This window comes from Mixophyes fleayi, chromosome 2, assembly GCF_038048845.1.
Source record: "Mixophyes fleayi isolate aMixFle1 chromosome 2, aMixFle1.hap1, whole genome shotgun sequence".
Classification (NCBI taxonomy): domain Eukaryota; kingdom Metazoa; phylum Chordata; class Amphibia; order Anura; family Limnodynastidae; genus Mixophyes; species Mixophyes fleayi.
In genome coordinates this window covers 311,955,250-311,978,849 of record NC_134403.1, presented here as the reverse complement: position 1 = coordinate 311,978,849, position 23,600 = coordinate 311,955,250, and the positions used below count along the sequence as shown (strand labels likewise).

Genomic DNA, 23,600 nt, shown 5'->3' with positions numbered 1-23,600 from the left:
GGGATATCAGGCAATTCTCCTCTGGATCTTACAGTTGATTTTGCTTTGTACAAAGGGAATAGATTTTGGAAAACGAACCCCTTTTGGTTAACACCAATAGGTTCTGGCTCAGAATTGGTAGCACAATGGTAGAGGTATTTTGCCAAGGCCACCAGTCCTGTGGGAAGCTTTTCAAGCCTTCCTGAGAGGCACTCTTACAGCTAGAGTGGCAGGTTTCAAAAGTATTTGGGACAAAAATAAATACAGTTAGCACAAAAATGCTAAAATTTGGATAGTGTGCATTTTACCACATACTGAAGGATCTCTGTTCCTGTGGCTGATGGCCCAAAAAGAGTAGTTGGATTCTCTTGTCAAGGAGTCTAAATCCTGACTGCTTGTCACCAAGCATGCCCAATATGGTCAGGCAGATAGAGAGGGCAGCTTACTGGCTTATTTGGCAAAGGCAGAGAACTAAAACAGGACTATTCCCATGGTGGTGGATGACCATGGTTGAAAGCAGTTCTTATGCAGTAATAATTGCAGGGTATACTACAATTACTATAAGCACTTATATGCATTTCGAGTGGACTAATCCATAGACCGGTTAGTATCATTATGCCTCTATTATGTTGGAGGAGATAGATGCAGCAATTGCATTTTTCCCCCAATGGTAATGCACCAGGACTGTATAAAAAGCATAGAATATTCCAAAAAAAACTTACTTTATCCTGTGTTGTACAGGCAAATTTTTCCGATTGCCCATGAATATTAAAATACTGCCAAAAGTACTTGAAACTTGACAAAAGATCACCCAGATCAAACATGATTTATCCAGGACAATCTACAACTTCTAACCATAGATGCCTGCATATACATTTACAGATGTCGCCAGTGGTCGAAGTGGAAATTTATAAGTAGAAGTATGGAAAACATAAGTGAATGGAATGTGATAGTTTGAATTTTATTTTATTTAAACAGTTGCCCCCTCTATGCATGAACGATCAATCCCCCCCAAATCTCTGCCTGTGCATTCCCAACCATCCTTCATTACTACTTGTTTTATCTTACACCCATCAGGCAGTTGCATACATCAGGCAGTTATACACATCTGTGGGCAGCATGATGGCTTAGTGGTTAGCACTTCTGCCTCACAACACTGGAGTCATGAGTTCGATTCTCGACCATGGCCTTATCTGTGTGTAGTTTGTATGTTCTTCCCGTGTTTGCGTGGGTTTCCACCGGGTGCTCCAGTTTCCTCCCACACTCCAAAAATATACTGATAGGTTAATTGGCTGCTATTAAATTGCCCTTAGTCTCTCTCGGTCTGTGTGTATGTTAGGGGATTTAGACTGTAATCTCCAATGGGGCAGGGACTGATGTGAGTGAGTTCTCTGAACAGCGCTGCGGAATTAGTGGCGCCATATAAATAAATAGATGATGATGATCTGTGATCCAACTCTTCCATACTTCTGCTGCATCTCTACACCATGCAACCTGTCAGACTTCGCATTCATATGGCACCTGGTAACCCCCCCTGTCCGCCTTGTAATTTTATAACAAATTGGCTGCCATAGGTTGTTCTAACAGATTTTTCAGTTCAGATTACCTCCTCTCTATGACTTATGTTTTTTTTAATAGTGCTCCCCCATTTCTCCATGTAACTTTTTATCGTTATCACTATAAAACTTTATCAACTTCTCTCAAAATGGTGGCTGCATCCTCAACTATCCCATTCTTAAGTCTTCTTACTTATCCCTCTGCACCTACTTTTCCCCTTTCCCTCTCGCCTATCCCAACCTGCACCTTCTTCTTCCCTGTCCGTCTCGCCTATCCCCACTAGCACCTTCTTCTCCTCTGTCCCTCTCACCTATCCCTCCTGCACCATCATCTCCTCTGTACCTGTCACACATACCCCTGCATCATCTTCTCTACTGTTCCTTTCACTTATCCTCCTATCTCTCTCACTCATTTAATTTCCTTTTTCTATTTCCCCACTCTTCTCGCTTCGGACATTCCCACTCACAATCGCTTTTCTGCTGACTTCTCTGCTTACTGATCAATACTTTTGGCCACAAAATGAAAGCAGTGTCAGAAGTGGCAGTATGGTATACCGCAGTTAATAGGCCCACTTCGACCACTCTATGCCGCATGACATGGACAATGAGGCAGCGGTAGTATTTCTTGATTCCACTCAAGTCTTAAACCGTTGTACCCCGCACCCACAGCAAAAGAGTGCTTCAAATTTTATGTTCAGAGCTCCTTTAAACTTGGCAGCGGAACGTTGTCCACTGAGCTTTTTGCCCTTTTCTATTGAACCTTTGGCATGTGCAATCAGGTTCCATCCGCATATTTGGGTGCTTATAGAGGGGGACAATGTTGACACTATTGCTCTCTATGTAGATGACATGCTGTTTCGCTTGACCAACACACAGGACTCCCGCAAACTATTGCAGTTAGTTGAGGGCTTTGATGGGTTTCAGGCCTCAAGATTAATTGGTCTAAATAGAACATATTTCCAATTCAATTTACTACAGGGTGGAATCAACACCCCCTGCAGTGAAAAGAAATATGTAAATATCTTGGTTTATGTCAGGCTATGTCTCCCTCAATACATATCTGGTGATTTAGTAACTTAAATCCAAAATTCATAAGTGGAGGAAGCTGCCCCTTACAACGATTGTCAGGGTCAACTTAATTAAAATGGTTGTTGAACCTAAATTTCTTTATGCACAACATCATGCCCGGATATAAAAGTGTACATGTTTTTTTTAAAAAAAATTGATTGATACATCTCCTCTCCGGTCTGGGGGGAGACATAGGTTAACAGAGTAATGTTCGCACTAGGGAGGAAGCCTGCCTCCATAATATATCAAATGATAATTATATGGTATCACGAGTAGGGAGGGGTGCACCAACAACTCAAATAATGAGTCCAAAAAAGGAAGGGGAGCAGAGAAAGTTGTAGCTCAAAGAGCAAGGGCACTCTGGTTTCCAAAATTTAAATAGTCAGTATATCATATGTAACAGGGCAAATGCCTTTATTATAACACATGTAAATACTTGGCGAAATATAGAGATAAAAACACATAGAAGGATAGAAAAATAGATTTAAAATAAGTTAACCCTTCAGTAACCACCGCTGGATAGGTTAGTAGTACATCAAGATGTGGTAGGTAATGGGCAAGAATAGAGCTAATGAACTGTAGCCTAGATTATAAATAAGCTATATGATCATAAAGTGAGATATATATATTATTCTCCAATTTGGTATACATATGGAGATGCTCTAAATCGATGCAGATTAATAGTGAGCACCTGTCCTAGCGTCCCTGATAATGGTCCGGTATAGGGAGACATAGGTTAGCAGACATGCAGGACTGGGCAAAATGGGGCGTGGCACTGGTTGGATTAGGTCCGGGATTGCATCAATTGGTCAACTCTATTCGAATGATCACCTGAATTTCTTTGACCAGTTATGCAAAGAACTTGGATATATCCTGGGCGTGGGAGAAGTGCTGACATGGCCTGCCCCAAATGTGATTGTGATACTGGACTGTGCAGGAATGTGCTTAGGAGTGCCCAAGTGTGCAAAACGTTTGGCGACTGTCATTTTCTGTGCAGCTTTCAACGGTGCGTCGTGGAGAGAATGCTAAAAGTCAGTTGTTGGCAACCATTTATCTTAACTCAGCGTTATTCATCTGCTGGTTCTAGTGGAGACTTTTGCTGTCATACAGCACAGGCACTCTTGTGGTCATTTGCTAGCTTGGAGGAGGCTGTGTATAGGCTGGTGTTTGTCTTTAGTGTCATGCTCGCTGCTGAAAACAAAGTCAGGTTTTATGTTCCTCGCGTTCAGTGGTGGCAGTGCAGATCACCTTAATAATTGTTTAAACAAACAGTATCTCAATACATGACTAAGCAGTTTTCGTTGGCCAAAGTTAGCAAAGCTGGAACCTGGATGGCCGCAGAGAGTCCCAGTCTCACAAATGGGTGGTCCTGGTTAACAGCACTATGAGGCATGAACGCTTTGTCTACACCAGTAGAACCACTATACAGAAGTATGAGCGGATCTGGCCGCAATGGGCAAAACCCAGAGAGAAGCAGATTGTCTTTCTGGATGTCCTTTCAGTTCTGTATGCAAATGTTTACATAGTAGCCATGTTCTTGTATGGTGTATATGTATAACTGCACATGATAAAGGATACATACCTTTTACCTGCCACATATAAATGTTTGACTAATGGAATGGAAATGGAGCTTGTAGCTTGATGCAGAGGTTGGCACAGCTAGTGGATTATCATGGATACCTAATGTCATACACTAAGAAATGCAGAAATCTCCTCGGGCAATATTTGCATTTACAGTTGATTCATGACAATCTTATCAAATGATGTACCTGTAATAGGAGGTTATGTAATTATTTGTATGTCTTGAAGTCTGTAAAACTTCAATAAGAGACAGTTTTTTATTTAAAAACCAATCATTTAAAAACTTTCTCAAACGCCCTTAAATAAAATAGATTAAAATAAATAAATAGATAAAACACCCATCCCTGTACCATCTGTACAAATGAACTCCCCCGCTGCATCGCCAGGACCATGTAGAAGACAGGTATCCACAAAAGAGGATGTAATGTCCAGATCTGACAGCAGCAGAGGGCACTGTGAAGCTGATATCCACAGTGTCATCATTCCCATTCTTCATTTGTGATAACCTGATTTCTATATGTTTTTCCCAAAGGTATGCAGATATGTGAGGTGGGATATTCCTTTTTCAATCTTTAACTCTTTAGCAACATGAATAAGCACAACATATGGAATAGAAATTCTCTGCTCTGATTGTCCGAAGGAGGGCGTTACATAACAAATGTGATCTGTAAATAACAATTCTAGTTAGGAAATGTATTCTTTTTCTGGCAGGTTGTTCTGCGAAATATTTGACACAGCCATCATAATGCAAGTACTCTGTGCAGTACAACACGGTAGAGGAACTGTCCATTTTATAAACGCAAGTAGAAAACATTTAAAACAATAAAAATGATTATTTACCTCTAGAACTTCAGTGACTAAGGCACCAACGCCGGTGTAATAAAACGGATATAGAAGGGCAGGCAGTGGAAACAATATCAAAAGGCCCACAAGGCTGAGGATGAAATTGTGCCAGACACCTGTAACAAATAAAACAAATGCAACAATTACTAAAAATAACAAGAGAAAAATGGAGATAATAAAAAATTTGTTTAAAAGAAGGCTTGACAACTGGTTGTCAGCAAGATTAATCATCCTTTTACAGCTGCCATCTGGGTCCATTAATAACAGTTCACATGATAAAAAAAAAGAAAGTACTGATCATTTAACGGTGTTATATATAATCTGCGATCTACAATAATGCAAAAAAACAAAAAAATCAACAAACAAAAACATCCCTGTCCACATCACATAGCAGATTAAAGTGTCCATTGTTGCTCCATCACTATTCATAGGGGGATTTAATGCAGAGCAAGGGGTTTCCGTGTATATCCAGAGAGACACATTGTGCCGAAGATTTTATAGGAACCTCTGCTAGTTTTTTCTTGCAACCCAGAGACACGTACAAAATAAAGCGGAGGTTCCTGCCGTAATGGTTGGCACTAGTCGTAGTTGAACATCGAAGCAATGTTCAGCTGCACCTTGCACTGAATTTAATCTCCCCCTAATGTTACAAATTTAGCAAAATGCTAATTTACAAATACAGTGTGGAAAGGCATTATGCAGAACAGCAAAGCAAAACCCTGTGATTTTATCTCCAGAGCGTCGCACATCCCCAAAGCAGCCTGTTGATCCAATACACAAGATAAATTTTACTGCAACCTTGCTAATCTCTAAAATACAATGTGCGCGCCATCTAGTGGAATAACTTTACATTGCTGAAAAGTAAATAATGATCACGAGTCTCAATGGAGCTCATTAAGAGGTGGATGCATTCTCATTTCCAAGCATATGTTGAGTCAGACACATCTCAAGATGCGTCCAGCACAAAAAAAAGTTGAGTACCAGGAATACATCAGGAGTGTTAAGGGTGTATTCTTACACAAACAATAGCACAGATAGTGTAGAGATATGGCTTCAGAGAGTTGGTGATAAATTGGTGAAATGAAACCCTGATAAATTGGTGAAGTCGCAGTATCTGATTTGTACACAATACAATACTGTAAACTGTATCATAACCATTGGAGGTTATAGTGTCTGGACTGTGTTATTAATAAATGCAAACATCACATTTTCCATATAAAATGTAATAAAACAGACACAAATACAAAATACAAGTACAAATTAATTCCATTTAAGAATAAAACGGGAATCTTTCCTTCCGTATTCCAAATGGAATTGTCAATTAAGTAGTGCAAATAGAAGGATGCAACGCTAATGATTTAAGTATTATCAGCTGAAGGAGTCAAAATACGATCAGCCCATCAGAAACAGCTACATAGTGCTGGCAATAATCATCATTATTGCATAATGCTGGACCAGCTCTCCAGAACGTGCAAAAGCCCCCTATAAGGCATATCTGTTCATGTATCCACGTTGTTAATGTACTTATCCTATGCTTTCACGCCTCTGTCTTTCTTCACCTCTCCAGATGAAAGGGGATGCAAATCACTATATTGATGTACATCCAATGCTTAATAAACCCCAAAACACAGTATTGAATTCAAATCATATTGTGTTACAAAATATGAGACTTAAAAACTGAATTAAGAATGATTTTGGGGTATTAAGGTGATCAGTGTAGTGTACTTTTTGCTATTCTGTTCTGCAATCTCTATTTATTACTCATAGTGTTTAGAGAAGTAGAGGGCAGCAAAGATCCCTCATAAATTGTACTAGGAATAATTTCCCCATCAGACCCTCTTTCCATCCCGGTTCGTTCACATAGTCTGTGTGGTATGGTAACTCACTACTGATATTGAGGTCTTTCCGATGGTGGATTTTCATAAGGGCAGAGGAGCTATAACAAAGTGTAGTCCTTAACCAAAATGAAGCTTCCTGAAGAAGCGTAGGCAAGACAGAAGCTTTCTTTGCAGGCTTATTAAGGGCCATTGCCGGCCTGTGTAAATACAATTTGATTTATATAGGGATGTAATTAGGAGACAGCCAGAGGAACAACATGGTTCTAGTTGTAACTGGGTGATGCTTCAATGTGTGTTTATTCAGCAATATAGGCTACCGGACAAAGCAATGTACTGGGGCCCCACCTACTCAACCACTCACAGGAATAACAATGTCAATTATTGATAAAATTAAGCTTATATTTATGGCACCTCCAACAAACTCAGTGTTTAAACATGCTGTACAGCAGAGATTAATACAATGGAAGCAGAATATTCCGAAGGGGTAATCCATGCGGCTCCGTAGAAACTGTTCTAATCATGAGGTATTTCTACATGTCTGATTTTATAGACTGGGGGTATTCAGACTCTTATACAACAGGCTTTTGAAGAGGTCAAGAAGCTGGAAGGGGAGTTCTCTTGTCCTCTAATAGTTAAAAATAGTGGACACGGATTGGACAGTGGGGCAATACAAGACACTATTAATAAAGGGACTAATGATAAGAAAGTCAATAGCCATGAATGGGCATTTACCTCTAAGTATAATAAATCATTTAATATTAAGAGGATTATATGTTCTAATTATTCTACCCTTAAAACAGGATCTGATATTGAAGACATGACTAAAGAGCTAAATAATGACATAAAAAAGGTTTGGTTTCTTCTATTCCTGAGGGGTGCTACAAATGTGGAGATCAACGCTGTACCACATGTAAATTTATTGAAAATATAATACAATATGTAAAAATCACATATAGATGGCAAAGAATACAAGATTAAGGGCTTTATTGCAATTCCACATTTGTCCTCTATTTACTGAAATGCAGCTGCAATTTGTACTATGTTGGGAGAACAACAAGAGCACTAAAGATGCGTTTTAATGAACATAAGCGGAATATAATGAATGGTTTGAGAACTCACAGGGCTAGATTTACTAAGCTGCGGGTTTGAAAAAGTGGGTATGTTGCCTATAGCAACCAATCAGATTCTAGCTTTCATTTATTTAGTACCTTCTATAAAATGACAGCTGGAACCTGATTGGTTGCTATAGGCAACATCCCCACATTTTCAAACCCGCAGCTTAGTAAATCTAACCCACAGTGTCTCTAGACATTTCGCTGGGCTTCAGGTATTCTACAAGGTTTTAGGTTTACCTTGACCCCTGTTTTTGTAACAATGTCATGTCTTACTATGGCCAATCAACCGGGTAGCTCTGAAAATATACCCCTGTATTTTATGATGAACTCTTTAGCCTTGTGTTTTTGGGCCGCTGACATTGTCTTTGAAACTTTTACTTCTGGAACTAAAGGAAGTTGGGATATTGGTTCAGCTGACATAGCTAACCTACCCTTTCAGGATTTTATTAGTGAATATGGTAAATTTGCTCGAGCTCTCTTTTACCCGGCTGATACACTTTATAGTTAACCTCACTCACTTTTTCCCTGATCTCAAACAGACCCTACCATTTAGCCACAAGCTTGCTTTCTACCATGGGCACCAAAATCAGGACTCTGTCCCCTGGGGCAAATGTACATACACTGGTGTTCTGATTATACACTCTCTGTTGGGCTTGTTCGGCCTGTTCCATATGTTTCTTGTCAATGGGCACCACGGCAGCTATCTTGTCCTGCATTTGAGACACAGGTTCCATAACACTTTTATAAGGAGTGGATTGCCATTCCCACATCCAGCAATCCTCTGGGTTGTCTCCCATACAATAAATCAAATAGAGAGAGACATGAAGAGGACTGAGGGACCTCTCGAATGGCCAATAACAAATGTAGCAATAAATAATACAGTCTTAGCATGGTTTTTAAGGTTTTGTCAAATGTTTCCAATAACCCATCAGTCTGGGGTGGTAAACGGATGTCCTGAGGCGAGTGACCTTAAACAATATACACAATTCCTTCATGATTCTAGACATGAAGGGGGCAGCTTGGTCAGACAAATTTCTTTAGTTATTCCTACTCTGCTGAAAACATACACCAGCTCTCTAGCTATAATCTTGGTTGAGATTGCCTCAGGATAGTGGGTAGCATAATTCATTATTACTAGAATATACTGATGCCCCTGAGATTTTAACAAGGGCCCAACAAGGTCCATGGCTATCTTGTAAACAGGACCTCTATAATAGGCATGGGCACTAGTGGGCTCCCGAAATGGGATCTGGGAGCATGATAGTGGCACTTGTGATAGGAAGAACAAAATTCCAACACCTGGTTATGGCCAAAAGAACCGCTGCAAGAGGCTCTCAGAGTTTTTCTCTGCACCCAAGTGTCCTGCTGTGATGTGACCATGAGCAAGGTCTAATACGGTTACCCTATATGACTGGGAAACTACCAGTTGTTCTACCACATTCTCACCCCTTCATGTCATTTGATACAAAATCTCATGGCAAATTGACCATGTGTGGGTACACAAGCTTGTGACCAGGTTCTACTGGTTCCCAGTGATAACTTTCACATTTTCCTAAACTTTTATTATGGTGGAGTTTTTTCTTAACTATACTGACGCAAACAGTTAATTCCTCACCTCAAGGTTAGGCTGTATAGGCTAACCTGACAAAGAAAGACATTCTGCGATATTCAAAGGCAGTAACACATCACATAACTTGACAATTGGCAATAATATGTCATAGAATACCACACCTAAAACATTTAAGCACAGGATTGTCCAGTCTTTTATGTGGCAGGGGCTTTCCTGGCCTCACTGACCAGTCTCTAGGCCCAGTGCCAACAGTCTCTTCATTTTTAGTTAATCCTCTTAATTGTCCAGAACCCTTTTCCCACAGAATAGTCTGACCAGATATTAGTATACACTGTCGGGCATCTAGGTTGTGAGTCAGAAACCTCTCCACCAACTTGTCAGCAGTTTGGGGACCCTGTGGCTCACCCATTTGCACAAAAAATGGTCAGAGACCTCAAATAATGGTCCATAAGGACTCTTTCCCACCATCTGCGGACTGTTTAATGTTTCTAGCTGTAACCATTTCCTGGTCAGTTGGATAAGATTGTGCATTTGTGAATGAGGAGGCTTATCCAAGGAGAAAACCCAGCTGTGCACTCGAACAGACAGTAAGTGACTACCAGGCAAGTCGAGATTTATGTTTTTAATTTTTCATTGTCCTGAGCATCTGCAGCACTCAATTCAAAATAGGCTTTCTGAGGATCTCCAGCCAGAAAAGGTGCCAATTGTTCTTTAGGCCACTCATACTCCATGGTTCTTTAAAAAGGTAGTCAGATACGCCTCCCAAACACCAGCCATAGTCATTTTGGAAGAGAATGACTAGCTCGCAGAGTACTGCGGCTAGTCACTGAGCTGGCAGACACACGTTTAGTCATTGCTGCCATCTGCTATACCTCCGGAGTCAAGGCTTCGCTGCCTTGGCGATGTGCCTGTGGTTTCCCTCGAGGGCCAACTGCTGCACCCTGGAAGCTTCTTGCCGAGACGCTGTAGCAAGGCCTTAATCACGTCCTCCATATTTTCCACACAGGAGGGTCTGGCCCTTTAAACTATAATAGCTTCCACAACCTTGCAGGCCAAACACCACTTGGACTTACTTTTTTATGTGTGGCACTACAAGTCCCAGCACATGTCTCGTTGAAAAAAGTTCTCTGCAGAGTATCACCTCTGCAATTTTGCTTTGGTAAGTACACAAAGACCTGCTTACCTGCAGGTTTCTCAAAGCTGCTCTCAATATGTGCAAATCTCAATTCTCACATTCTCTACCATGTTGTGACTGGGTTAGGAGAACAGGTGTCATCTCCTGGGGTAGACGGTAGTGTGTAGCAGTCGAGAGATCACACAAGTCCAAGGTTTTGGGTACAACTGGCCTCAGACAGTTTTATTAAGCAAGAAAAAAAACCAACTTCAAAATAAACACCTTGCCTGTCCGGCTAGCTAAATACAAGTCACTATGACTAAAACTAAAACAAAACATAAGAAGTTCCAGCACAGTTTTCTCAAAGCAAAAGATCAGGCTTCCTCTCACTGGTGCCAGCATTAAACAGCTTGACAGCAGAATAGAGCCCATCCTTCTCTCTCCATTTACACGCCTGGGATCCTTACCAGCTTTTCCCTAAAGCTGAACATGTCTCTGGGAAGCAGTTCCCAAACATAAACAAACATCCTCAATGGGGTTTAAAATGTAGGCCAGAAATCTGGGACTATTATACCTGCCTGCAAAAAACACTATTCTAGTTGTCACAATCTAATACATAAATATTATATAATCTATATATCTATATCAGACACAACTGCTATTGCAAGGTATTAGTCCTTGCAAATCCGAAGCAGCTATTTCAGACTGCAAACAAATGGTCTACTACAGTGGAAAATACTTTGCATACCAAATGTTGTTAAAAGCATTCCCTTTAATCTGGTAAAATGTACTGTGGCCTATTTTCATCAGAAGAAAATGCTGTCATACTGTTATGGCATTGGGAGTATATGAATGTAAAGTATGTACACTTCAATTATGAAAATAAATTCCATTTCCCCATCCCAACACCAGCATGGAAAGCATTCCTAATGGTGTGAATAACTTATGAAAATGTTTGTAGTTTATTTACCTGCACAAAATATCCGCAATTGTTGAACAGGAGAAACCAGTTGGAGGTGGGTGGTGAAAAGATCAACAAATGCTCCTGGGTAGACCACAAACATGAACATCCCGAAGCCATTAAAACGCACAGTTTCCCTGAGGAAATAAAATACCATGAATAAAAGCAGTATTTCATAAGTACCAATCCTTGGACACAATCCTAAGGTTTTTTTTTGTCTGACATGCTTTAGGTGTCATTCTAAAGATAAAGATCCAAACTCCAAACGCCAATCGTAACAAACATAGCGAATGCCAATTTGACCACTTAGCGGTCTTAATTAAATAATATAGATTTTCAATTGCAAAAAAGTGTAGAAAAAAAAAATCTTAGAAAAGTAGCATTACATTATCACAGTAATATATTGATTTAGTCTCACAATCTGTATAAAAATGATCACATTTATATCCCTCCTTTTTTTTTCACAAAATGTTGATTTTTTTTTTATCATTTGTCAGTTAATTTGTTTATTTTACATCTTGATTTGTGCGTAGTATGCCTGCACCAGCTGTTTATATACCATTAAATTGTAAGTTCCCATACTCCTTTGCGTTATAAGTCTGAAATATATACTCCTCAAATTTATACTGCTGCATTGAATGATTTTGCTTTAAATGTTAATAACGCTTTACCATTTTCAAATGCCTCAAACTGTGGAACCATAGCACCTGTATATTTTAGATGTTATAATGCTCAAAAATATTACTAAGGTTATGGGCAGCACGGTGGCTAAGTGGTAAGCACTTCTGCCTCACAGCACTGGGGTCATGAGTTCAATTCCCGTGAGGAGTTTGTATGTTCTCCTGTGTTTGCGTGGGTTTCCTCCGGGTGCTCCGGTTTCCTCCCACACTCCAAAAACATACCAGTAGGTTAATTGGCTGCTATCAAAATTGACCCTAGTCTGTCTGTCTCGGTCTGTGTGTGTGTGTTAGGAAATTTAGACTGTAAGCTCCAATGGGGCAGGGACTGATGTGAATGAGTTCTCTGTACAGCGCTGCGGAATCAGTGGCGCTATATAAATAAATGGTGATGATGATGATATTGCAGAACACATTTTAAATAAAACAAACTAACAAACTATATTATATTAAACACATGTCCTAAAAATAAAAATGGAATTAGAAATGCATAACAAGTAAACATTTCAATACAGCAAACTCTGAACAAGACTGCATGCATACTTAAAGCCTGGTAAACACACTTTAACACTGCAAGTGCAAAAACGCAAGCGGGTGGACCACACCCTTCTGGAAAGTATTCGCTTTGCTTCAATTTCAACATTGCCTGCAACTTTCACACGCGCCAACGCTTGGTACAATATCATGGATTACTATATAGTACGTAGCACACAATGCTGAGAGAAGGGTTTGAGAACAGGCTTCCAACGCTCTAAAAGTGAGGACATAAGATGCATGTTTTTGTATGATAACAGGTGTTCTTCAGTGTCTGTACGTACAACCCTTAAACACAAAGGCTTGTATAATAAAACATGTCCATCTTCTGTAGGTTACAGGTCAACAACATTGCTGAAATATTTATATGCATGCAAAATGAAGCTTTAACTCTGCCACACATAAAAAGAGGAAGATCAGATTACCTGACGGCTGCCACGCCATGCCCGACCTCATGTATGACACCACTGATGAAGATTGCTGAGAAGAAGTAAGTCAGCTGGCTGATGGGCAGGTTTACACCCGGCACCTGTTTGAGTTGGTATGGAGACAAACATAAGACGTGAATTCAACAGACACCACAAGTACACAGTATACTGGTTGGGAGATCAGCTGCAGTGACAAATGGTGGCCCACATCTAGACCAGACTGCTCTCAAGTAATGTATATGTTACAAGCACTATGAAGAAAAACTATTACAATTATGTATAGATATAAAATGTATGTAGCTTTATCTGTATGAGGTAAATGACACTGCTGGTAATTATCACAAATGATATTATATACAGTACAACTACAGAGACAACAAACATATATATCAAATGCTATATAGTACCTGCGATCGCAAACATTGCCAATAAAATTAATCCAGCCACAGATTGTACACGTACATCGACACCAGTCACGCAGAAATTATGTGGGGAACTATCCTACTCAGCTCATACACTGCAGTATGTTGTCAGGCTCATACTATGCGTCCCAAAGATGCTCCAAGCTATAAGGACTCAAACAGAGGATGACTGACAGCTCCCACTTACTGTAGATCTGCTTCTAAATGCAGATCAATGTAACACCAGTGTGCATAATTCAGGATGCAGCCAGTGAGAGGGGAGTTATGACGTGAGTGAGGAAGGCTGAGAGGGAAATATATATTATGTGGCATATTAACTAAAGCTTCTAAAAAGGAAAAGTGGAGGTGTTGCCCATAGAGACCAATCAAATTCTAGCCATCATTTATCTAGTACACTCTACAAAACGATAGCTAGAATCTGATTGGTTACTATGGGCAACACTTCTACTTTTAGAAGCTTTAGTAAATTTACCCCTAAATGTTTAAAAGTATAACTCCACCCTTAACTTCATTAAGTTCTGAAAACATTGTTCTACTAACCTGGGGTCCAAATTTTTCCAAATGAAGGAGATTTCACCAAAGGACCCTCCATCAATCTAGTTACATGTCTGCTACTAAGGTGGGCATATTTCAAAAACACAGCTGTACTGACAAAGCCCCTCTCTTATGAATTTCCATCTGCAAGAGGAACAACACTGCTGTAGTAAGAGACAGTTGCTGAACTCACTGTATCCGAGAGAACGCCGGACCTCAGGTAAGTAGAACTATGTATTTTAACATTAACATAACATATTGAACTCCACCCACAACTAAACAGACTTGGCAAAGATCTTCTTTATTTACGCACATAAAACCAGTATAAAAATATAACCCCTTTAACGCTAGAATAAATAAGGCAAATTCCAAATAATAATTAGAACAAAAGACAGAGTAGACTTGAATGCTTATGGACATAAAAAGACACTGTGTGAACTTAAATATCATCTACTGAACACATTTTGTAATGTTTATTATGTGTTCAGCAACGTTGCCTACTAAATACATGGCAATAGCGAACCCTGATGTCTTTACTTATTACAGGAAAAACGTACAGAAACTACAGAAAATGTGAGCACTGTACAGATAATATTAAATACATTCAAATTCCTAATTTTATATGAGACAGTGTCAATTCTTGTAACTATTCCACTGAACTACTAATAAAGTGATATTACTGGTTCTGCTTTCTACTGTTTACATATTGTACTTTTAAGTAATTTACATTTATGTCTTGTGTTCATGTCATCAATTTATTATTTTGCATTTTCACAATTCTATCCCTCATCTGGTTAGATCATCTATTACTTACATTACCTGCATTATCCATCCTTATCTTGTGGACTGCAGTGATGTCTATTATGTAGGTTTCAATCTATCCATGATGATACCGCTTATAAATATATTTGGTGTGGTGGTTTGTCAAGCACTAAGTTTGTTGTTAAAATTGTCTCTCATTTGCGACTAAAATAGTATTGTGCTCTTCCATGGCAGTATTAGGCGGGGAATATGGCGGTGGGCTGTGACATCACAGCCCAGCACCACATTCCTAGCCTATCACGGAAGAGCAGCACCACTACAGGTAAGAAGTGTGCAGGGTTAGCACTAAGTTTAAACAACTAAACACACCTCCTCTTCCCCATTGTCAGACGAGCTGAGGAACGGGTGTGGGTTTAATGTAATTCCATAGAGCAACCAGTGCTCCGGGCAGGGAAACCAGGAAAAGTAAAAACATTAAAAAGGTGCGACATATCACTCAGTGTATTAGACACTCCCAAAATGCTGGTGCTCTAGGCAAAACAAATGGTAGTGTCGGACCTAATATTAGGAACGGACAGACACAGTCACAGCTGTGACTAAATATTACTGATGCACCAATTTTATATTTAGAATTCAGCAGAACACAGATTCCTGTTGCAAAATACTCTGTCAGACTCCAAATCGAATCTACATATTAAAATTAATAAGGAGGGGGCCTAAAAATGTTTTCCTTAAACAAGGCCAGTGGCTTCCACTGGCTGAGCTCCAGTCCCACTCCCCAGAGTGGACACTTAGCCCCTTTGAGTTTGGAAATTTTCTGTTATATTCTAAATCAGCCATTTTTTGCGATCCCTGCCACCCAAATTTACACTGCGTCCCCTCACTCCATTTGAAAACCTATGCAAACTCCACCCCATGTCCAAAGGCATGATATCACAGCTCTATAGTATCTTACTTGATTCCACTCTTCACCCTCAGCTCCCCCATGAGGTTGAATGGGAGAGAGATCTCGGCCCTCCATCAGATGAGGAGGCCTGGGAGGACATAAGACTGGGGATAGCCAAAAGCTCTATATCGACCAGACTAAAAGAAACATCCTATAAAATTTACTATCGCTGGTATTACACCCCCACTCGACTTCATGCAATGTTCCCTTCCTCGTCGCCTGACTGTTGGCGGGGCTGTGGCCACAGGGGTTCTATGATACATATCTGGTGGACTTGTCCAATCATCACTCCCTTCTGGGACACGATCCATGGCTTTATCAATACTTTATTTGAGACTCCCGTTGCAAAGGACCCCTGGATCTTTCTCCTTTGCTACCCTCCCCCGGATCTTGATAAATTCTCAAAAAAACTGACAGCGCACATCCTCACAGCCACCAAATCTCTCATTGCCCTCAACTGGAAGCGCAGCTCTTCTCCATCTTTTTCGGCCCTTAAAAAACAAATTTGGCATGTGGCAGCAATGGAAGAGATTACCTACCACTTACACGACAGAGGTTACGCTTTCAGCCAAGTTTGGGCTCCATGGCAAATGGCGGAGAGCGCGTTTCCCTCTGACACTTAATTTCCTTGTAGAGGCCCATGTGTGGCGAGTGGGTCCCTGCTCCTGCTCTACCAACCCTCCTCCGTCTAACACACTTTCATTGCCTTCTCTCTGACCGCATCCTTGCCTATCTTTTGTGGTCTTCCTTCTTCCCTTCCCCTACCTTTTTTTTCTTACACCTTCCCCCCACTCCCCCAGCTCTATTTTGATGCTGTCTGATCTATGTAAGTTAAAGCAAGAAATAACATAAAAAAAACTGGTCAGTTTACGTCTCAAGTTTTTTATGGATGTCCTCCCTGAATTTCATTACAATATAAATGTCTTCTGATTTTGTATCTTGTATGCCTTGTATTGCTTGACCATTCAAAATAAAGAATTATAAAAAAAAATAAAAAAATATGTTTTCCTTTACTTTTAGTCCAGTAATTGGATTATTCTGTGTCCTGCACACTAAAACCAGGAATAGAATTTGGTTGAGAAATTAGGGGCCTGATTCATTAAGGATCTTAACGTAAGAAACTTCTTATTTAAGTCTCCTGGACAAAACCATGTTACAATGCAAGGGGTGCAATACTGACTGTTTTTTCATGTAGCACACAAATACTTCATAGCTCATTTGTACACTGCAATTTAAAGTTGATATTTGTGTGCTACATGAAAAAAACAGTCAGTATTTAACTTATGTGCAAAACAGAATACTAATTAGCACCCCTTGCATTGTAACTTGGTTTTGTCCAGGAGACCTAAATAAGAAGTTTCTCAAGTTAAGATCCTTAATGGATCAGGCCCTAGAATACTACTACAAACCCTTAGTGTTGAGAGGAATCCTGTACCAAACCCTGGATTCAGTGCATCTCTAGAAAATATTACTGGTCCCCAAAGCAAGGAGATGCCACTTTCCAATACGCTCCATTGTTAAGCTGGCTACACAAGGTGCAATATCCCAGAAGATATTGGGCAATTGGCTTGATATCGTAGAATGTGTGCAACCAAAACATAAAACGTATTAATGATCCTATGATAACTGACAGAATCATTATCAGACATATTAGTAAAAGCTTTCGGAAGTTGACTGCTATCAGCCTCTATGTGTGATCATATTTTGACACCTATGGGTATATTTATCAAATGGCGGTTATGAGAAACCACTGTTTGACCATCAGTTTTTAAAAGAACAATTTTATTAAAGACATTATCCATTGGGCTTTATTTTTAAAATTTCTGTTGTAAAAATAAGATGTCAAACTGCGGCAAATCTGTGTTTTTTTCATAACCGCTGTTTGATAACTATAGTCCTTGAGGTGATTATACTGCTTGGGCCCAACTTGTTTCATATGAACAATTTTGTATGTGGCCGACTTGGACAGATATCCTGTCACTTGGGTTTCACATCAGTAGAAGTCACCACCATGATCTTCTACATCCCAGAACGCCACCAAGTACGGTCAATTTGAAATAGGAATCTGAACTATATATGCCAGTGGTACACAAAAGAATTCTGTGTTTCATACTTGCCCCTTGGTTTCACGCATTTGACTTGTGACGAAGCATCAGGCCACATTATGAGATCAGAGACTTAGAATAAAGTGTTTGTTTTCTTTTCAATATTTTAATGTGCAGAGTCCACTCTGCAGCAACATTATATATCAGCAGCCAAAACCTCTACGGTGTTAAACTCAGTACTCAATAAAGAAAGGTGAGGCTGTACTGCAATCATTTAGGACTTTCTAAAACAATAGTGCACTAACCTTAGTAGTGGTTGCTAATTAGGGTTTATAACTAAATTAAATGTTAGTATAATACAACATCATAATGCACAATATCAGGTAGCATTATTGCATTTGACTCCTCAAGAGCTAAATGGGTAAGAATATCATACAATTGTGAGAAAGGCTCAAAGGTCGTTGGCTACGCCTCATGCGGTCTTAATCCATCAAGAGAACTGACCACAACTTGCAGCATTCGATCATTTTGGGTCCCCGGACTTTCAGCCATCATCTGATTTAAAGTCTGCATTAATGTCCTTGCCAGAAGAATCATGGATCCGAACATGGCAAGAATTCCAAACATCATTCCCAAACTGAACCTGTAATAGAAGAAGGTATACAAGTAGTTACTGGCGAACATAAGCATTAATAGTTAATACATAAGCCCAAGTAAGGGTCGTCTCATTTATGAAACATGGAAGTGGCAAATTTGCTTCCATACTGTAAGATAATATAAAGCATCTTTAATATGCATACTGATCATTTTAAAGAGGTGGATATGACATATGGAAAACGGTTGTGTGCCCTTTCCTGTATTTAACTATATATTATACCAATATAGCATATTATAACCAGCAATAATCACCATACTGTATCTAACTATGACCAGCTCATTACACCCAGCGGTATCCAAGAAACAAGGCTGATGCGAACAGATTTACTTTATGATTGCGCAAGCCCAGGCATGTACCTTTCTAAAACATATATACATATATCATTTTATTTACCTATACTGCCCATTGTCCTGCTGCTATCATGACAGAATTGAATTTACACTCAGACATAGCTTGTTGCCAAGCATTGCAAAGCAACAACAGAATTCCTTACTAACAATATGGATGCAGACACACCTATTTTCAGAGACCAAAGGTTCTATAAAGGACTTTTACAAACAGATGTTTTCTAATCCATTTCCCCTCTGTTCTGTTTTTTGTGACAGCTGAAGGAACGATAAAAATACACATAGGGACCTTAGAGAGACTTTCCAGAATAGTGTTTTACCCAAGTAGAACACAGAATGGGGATGTGGTGGGAGGGGACACTAAACTAATTATCACTATCGAGTTGTACATCTATTGAGACACACTACTCAGAACTTCTGGCTGTCCCATCATATGTTCACATAAGGTCTTAAGACACAGCGGTCTTATGCTGACTGAAAAAGTAGGGACATTTCAGTTTGTTGCTTAAATATAGGATTTTCGCATTTTTAATCGTCCACAGCTGTAATCAACTAACACTCATTACCGCCATGGAATAAAAATCAGCATGCCTTCTTATTAACAGGAAAATGAAACACTGATCTTAATAGTGCTGTGTCATTAAAGTATTTGTAGAAGTTGACATGGAATAAAATAGAACAGGCCTGGACAACCTGCGGCTCTCCGAGTGTAGTGAAACAACACTTGGAGATAGCTGATAGCCAGCCGATAGCTGGCAGGGTGTGCTGGGTCTTGTCGTTTCACCACTCCTAGAGACTCATAGCTTGTCCAGGCCTGAAATTGGACATTTACCTTGAGATTAGACCATTGACATTTTACAGTTAATTAAAGTAACATACAGTATCTAGAGATAATCTCATAGGGAGAATTGGTTGCAGAAGCGCTGTGGGAGTAGGACATGAGTGATAAGTTTGACTCCCTAAGTAGAGTGAGAAAAAAAAACCTATGTCCTTCTGTGCAGCTTAGGATATGAACCACTTTATAAACAGGTTGAAGAAACCTACACATAATATCTGGAGGGCCTCAGCAGTAGCAGATAGTATTGCATTAATACTTTGTAGCCAGCTTGCAAAACACCTAGGTTGGTGGCATAGATTGGTGTTTCTCAATCTCTGAATAATATTCAATGCCACCAAATGAAATCTATTTCTTCCTGGCTGCGTCTGTTGATACCTGCAGTACTGTGCAGAGTGCATATATCCACATGTATGTTATGCATAAGTATCAATTTTTTTTCAGAGTTCTGCTCAAATAAAATTAAAATCTAAGGCTGTTACTAATGGTGGCACTCAATGGACAAACAGCATGAGTGATAGCCATTCAATCCTATGGGGTGAGCATCACAGGAGAGGGATCTTCGGATCCCTCTCAGGCAGCCTTCCTGCTCTCCACTGCGCTGTTTAACTGAAAAGACCTCTAGGTCGCACATGAGCAGTAAAGTCTCCGGGTCAGACCCTGGAGTTGTCATTAGAGAAAAAAACACCCCCAGGACACCCTCCTATCGGATGTGCTGTCACGACTTGGCTTTATTAGTAATTGCCCCGTTAAGTAACCTGACATCGCAGCAATGACAGATGATACTTAACGGGGCAACATTGGGAAAAATGGTAAATTAGCCCCATATATTCTTAAATTCTACTGAAGCTCCTCTATCCAACATTACTCCTGGGGAAGAAAGGTTTAAAAATGAGGGAAACTGCAGAATTATAGAACATAAGCTTTCTTGGGCAGGGTCCTCTCTACACTATGGGGTATATTTACTAAGCTGCGGGTTTGACAAAGAGGAGATGTTGCCTATGGCAACCAATCAGATTCTAGCTGTCATTTTGTAGAATGCACTAAATAAATGACAGCTAGAATCTGATTGGTTGCTATAGGCAACATCACTTTGTCAAACCCGCAGTTTAGTAAATCTAGCCCTATGTCTCATATGACCCAGATGTCATATCTTAAGCTGAATCTTCTGCTGTTGTTCAGTCACACAACTGAAATTCGTACCAATATCTCTGCTAGCTGTAATTGTGACCTTGTGAATGAACCATGTATGTGTTATTATGCTTAATTGTATTCACATATCTGTTATAATGATTATTACATTCGTGTGTGTGATATTTTTAAGATGACTGTCCGGAACTATGGAATCTGCGGCTCCAACAAATATACGAAGATGAGGATTATGGTGGTGGAGAAGATTTAGAGGACATAATGGTAAAACATCTGGTTGTTCAGAAATAGCATGAAGATTGTCCAATGTTTACCCACAAACAGGAGTCTGGTTGATATACAGCAATCTTACAAAAGTTTGTTCACATTTGAATAACTTTAATAAACAAGTAGAGATAATTCTCACCTGATTTTTATTGCATTTTCTTTTGTGTGTGTTATTTGAACTTTTTATGTTTCAATTTAATTTTGGAAAGGAAGACTGAAGTTCAACACCAACGGGTAGATTCAATTCCCCGTTAGTACAGTAATTTTAACACTGACTTCTGTATTAAAATGACCGTACTAACGGTAATAATGCGCATCAATTACTGTAGTGCCTGTAGCACTGACATCAACAAATACATAAGCTTACCATATGTACAAGAAATTTGGTTTCCATCTTCCCCATTTATAAAAGAAACGGTTAAAAATTGTGGTTTGCCAGCGGATGTGAAATGGTGAGATGCTCAGTCCTTGAGTAGAAAGCCACTGTTCATAAGAGTTCTTGTACGATTTTGAGGACTAAAAAACAGAAATAAAAGTATAAAGTCTAATGGACATAAAGCTGGCAACAAACACTTTTCTAGTCTATCAAACCTATGCAGTAAGAATATCATGTGAACAAATAATAAACAGATACATTCATTTGAAGGAAAAACTCAACATAAAAATATTTCACCATTTATACCTGGTACAGAAGAGTTTGTGCAGTTAAACTAGAAGAATTAGGCTCCCATTTATGAAATGGTACAATAGAAATAGAAGACCAGGGAGCATTTGTCATGCAGATATTATATATATTATAACTGAGTAGTAATGGAACTACTACAGATGTTGCAATGAGTACAGGGCCCGGTGCTTTCTCCGTCGTCTGCACCAGCTATCATGCCAAAACAAGCGTAGTGAAGCCTAACCAGGGCTTAACTGTACAGGTGCAAGTCTCTGTGCATGCTCAGAAGAGCAGAATGGGGACCCCAGGTTGAAGGAGTGCTTCACTGGACCACCCATTAGAATTTTGCAATTGATGCCATTAAGCAACTAGCACAAAAATTGGTAATATAATAATGCATAAAGTTTAAATACAGCAGGCTGCCCCTACATTTGCTACAGGTGAGGGACCTCTGTAGGTGACTTACATACACTGAACAATATTAATAAGTAGTGTTTACAAGCTTTATTTGCCATTACTAGAGCTTCAACTGTCCACATCCACTGGTACATGCATGTAGTATAAATTACTGAAGTTTTTTGTGTGTGTTTATCAGATTTTAAGATATCACTTTGTTTTCTTGGGGGGAGGGGGGTCTACACCAAATACCTCATCTTTCAACTATGGCTTTAAATGGCAAATGTGACCTCACAGCTCCAGATTACTTATTTTCACTAATGCTTCATGCTCAGTTGTTAACAACCAGAAGGTAATTTCCATAGTTGCATACGTTACTAACACAGTCCCTGACTAGGTAGCCACAAAGGGCTCGGAGCCATGGAAAACTATATATTCTTGTATCCTATAGTGAAACAATACATAATCCATGGAAAGATGCAACAGCAAATAAATGCAGCTCTGCAGTTACTTTATATTCGTGGACTCTATTTGGATAATGATATTGCGATGACATGACTTTGCGGATCTAACCTGTCATGTCTGCACTGATTGATGTCTGTCATTACAGTGTATGACAATGACAGGTCTGATTCATTGGCCTATGATTGGTTGCAGAGTTTATATGTATTAAGCTACTAGCAGATATAGAGAGACCCCTGATCTCGGTGATATTACTGACATATGTATATTGTGGGCTCACATAACATAAATATGCTCTGATCACAATACAGCCTGCAGGGTGCTGAATCTCCCTCATGTGGACGCACAGCACTCGCTGTATTCCGTATTGTCTCACCATCAACAAGGTGTCAGCCAGGTAGATAGCACACCAGCCTCCAAGCACCACCACGACCAGCGGTATCGGGATCATCGTGTGCGGTAGCCGGACATCCAGCACGGTGCCCGCGGCGGAACACAACCATTACAGGAAGGCAATGCCTGGATACACTGCATGGAGAGGACCTGCTGACATCACCCGGTCATGTGACTGCTGCAGTCACGTGGTACACAGGGCAAGAGGCTGCTGCACATGTACATGTTCCTGTAACTGCTGAAAGTAATAGAGAGTGAAGTAGAGCAGTGTTGTAGCAGCAAAAAATGCAATATTTATACTGAATTCAGATTGAAAAGTGTTTTGTTTGTCATGTTTATTCACGTCTGAGGTGCTTTTCAGCCATTTATTAATCCCAGAGAAGAGTCTTAAAAATATGCCCCATTGAATGTATTTGCTAATTTACGTCAGAAATTTGAATATTCCAACATTGTGAG

The 23,600-nt window shown here is 39.8% G+C and overlaps 1 protein-coding gene across 1 annotated transcript in view; it reads right to left on the bottom strand.

Moving 5' to 3' along the window:
* MBTPS2 (membrane bound transcription factor peptidase, site 2) overlaps nt 1–23,322 on the bottom strand; it is a 53,473-nt gene extending 30,151 nt beyond the window's left edge. Inside the window, exons 1-6 of the mRNA XM_075196565.1 lie at nt 23,128–23,322; nt 21,597–21,745; nt 18,478–18,616; nt 13,262–13,365; nt 11,635–11,762; nt 5,025–5,143 (exon numbers count right to left, since the gene is read on the bottom strand). Coding sequence (XP_075052666.1) covers nt 5,025–5,143; nt 11,635–11,762; nt 13,262–13,365; nt 18,478–18,616; nt 21,597–21,745; nt 23,128–23,202 — 714 coding nt within the window. The 5' untranslated portion in view covers nt 23,203–23,322. The remainder of the gene's footprint in view (nt 1–5,024; nt 5,144–11,634; nt 11,763–13,261; nt 13,366–18,477; nt 18,617–21,596; nt 21,746–23,127) is intronic.
* Nucleotides 23,323–23,600: the final 278 nt, after the last annotated feature.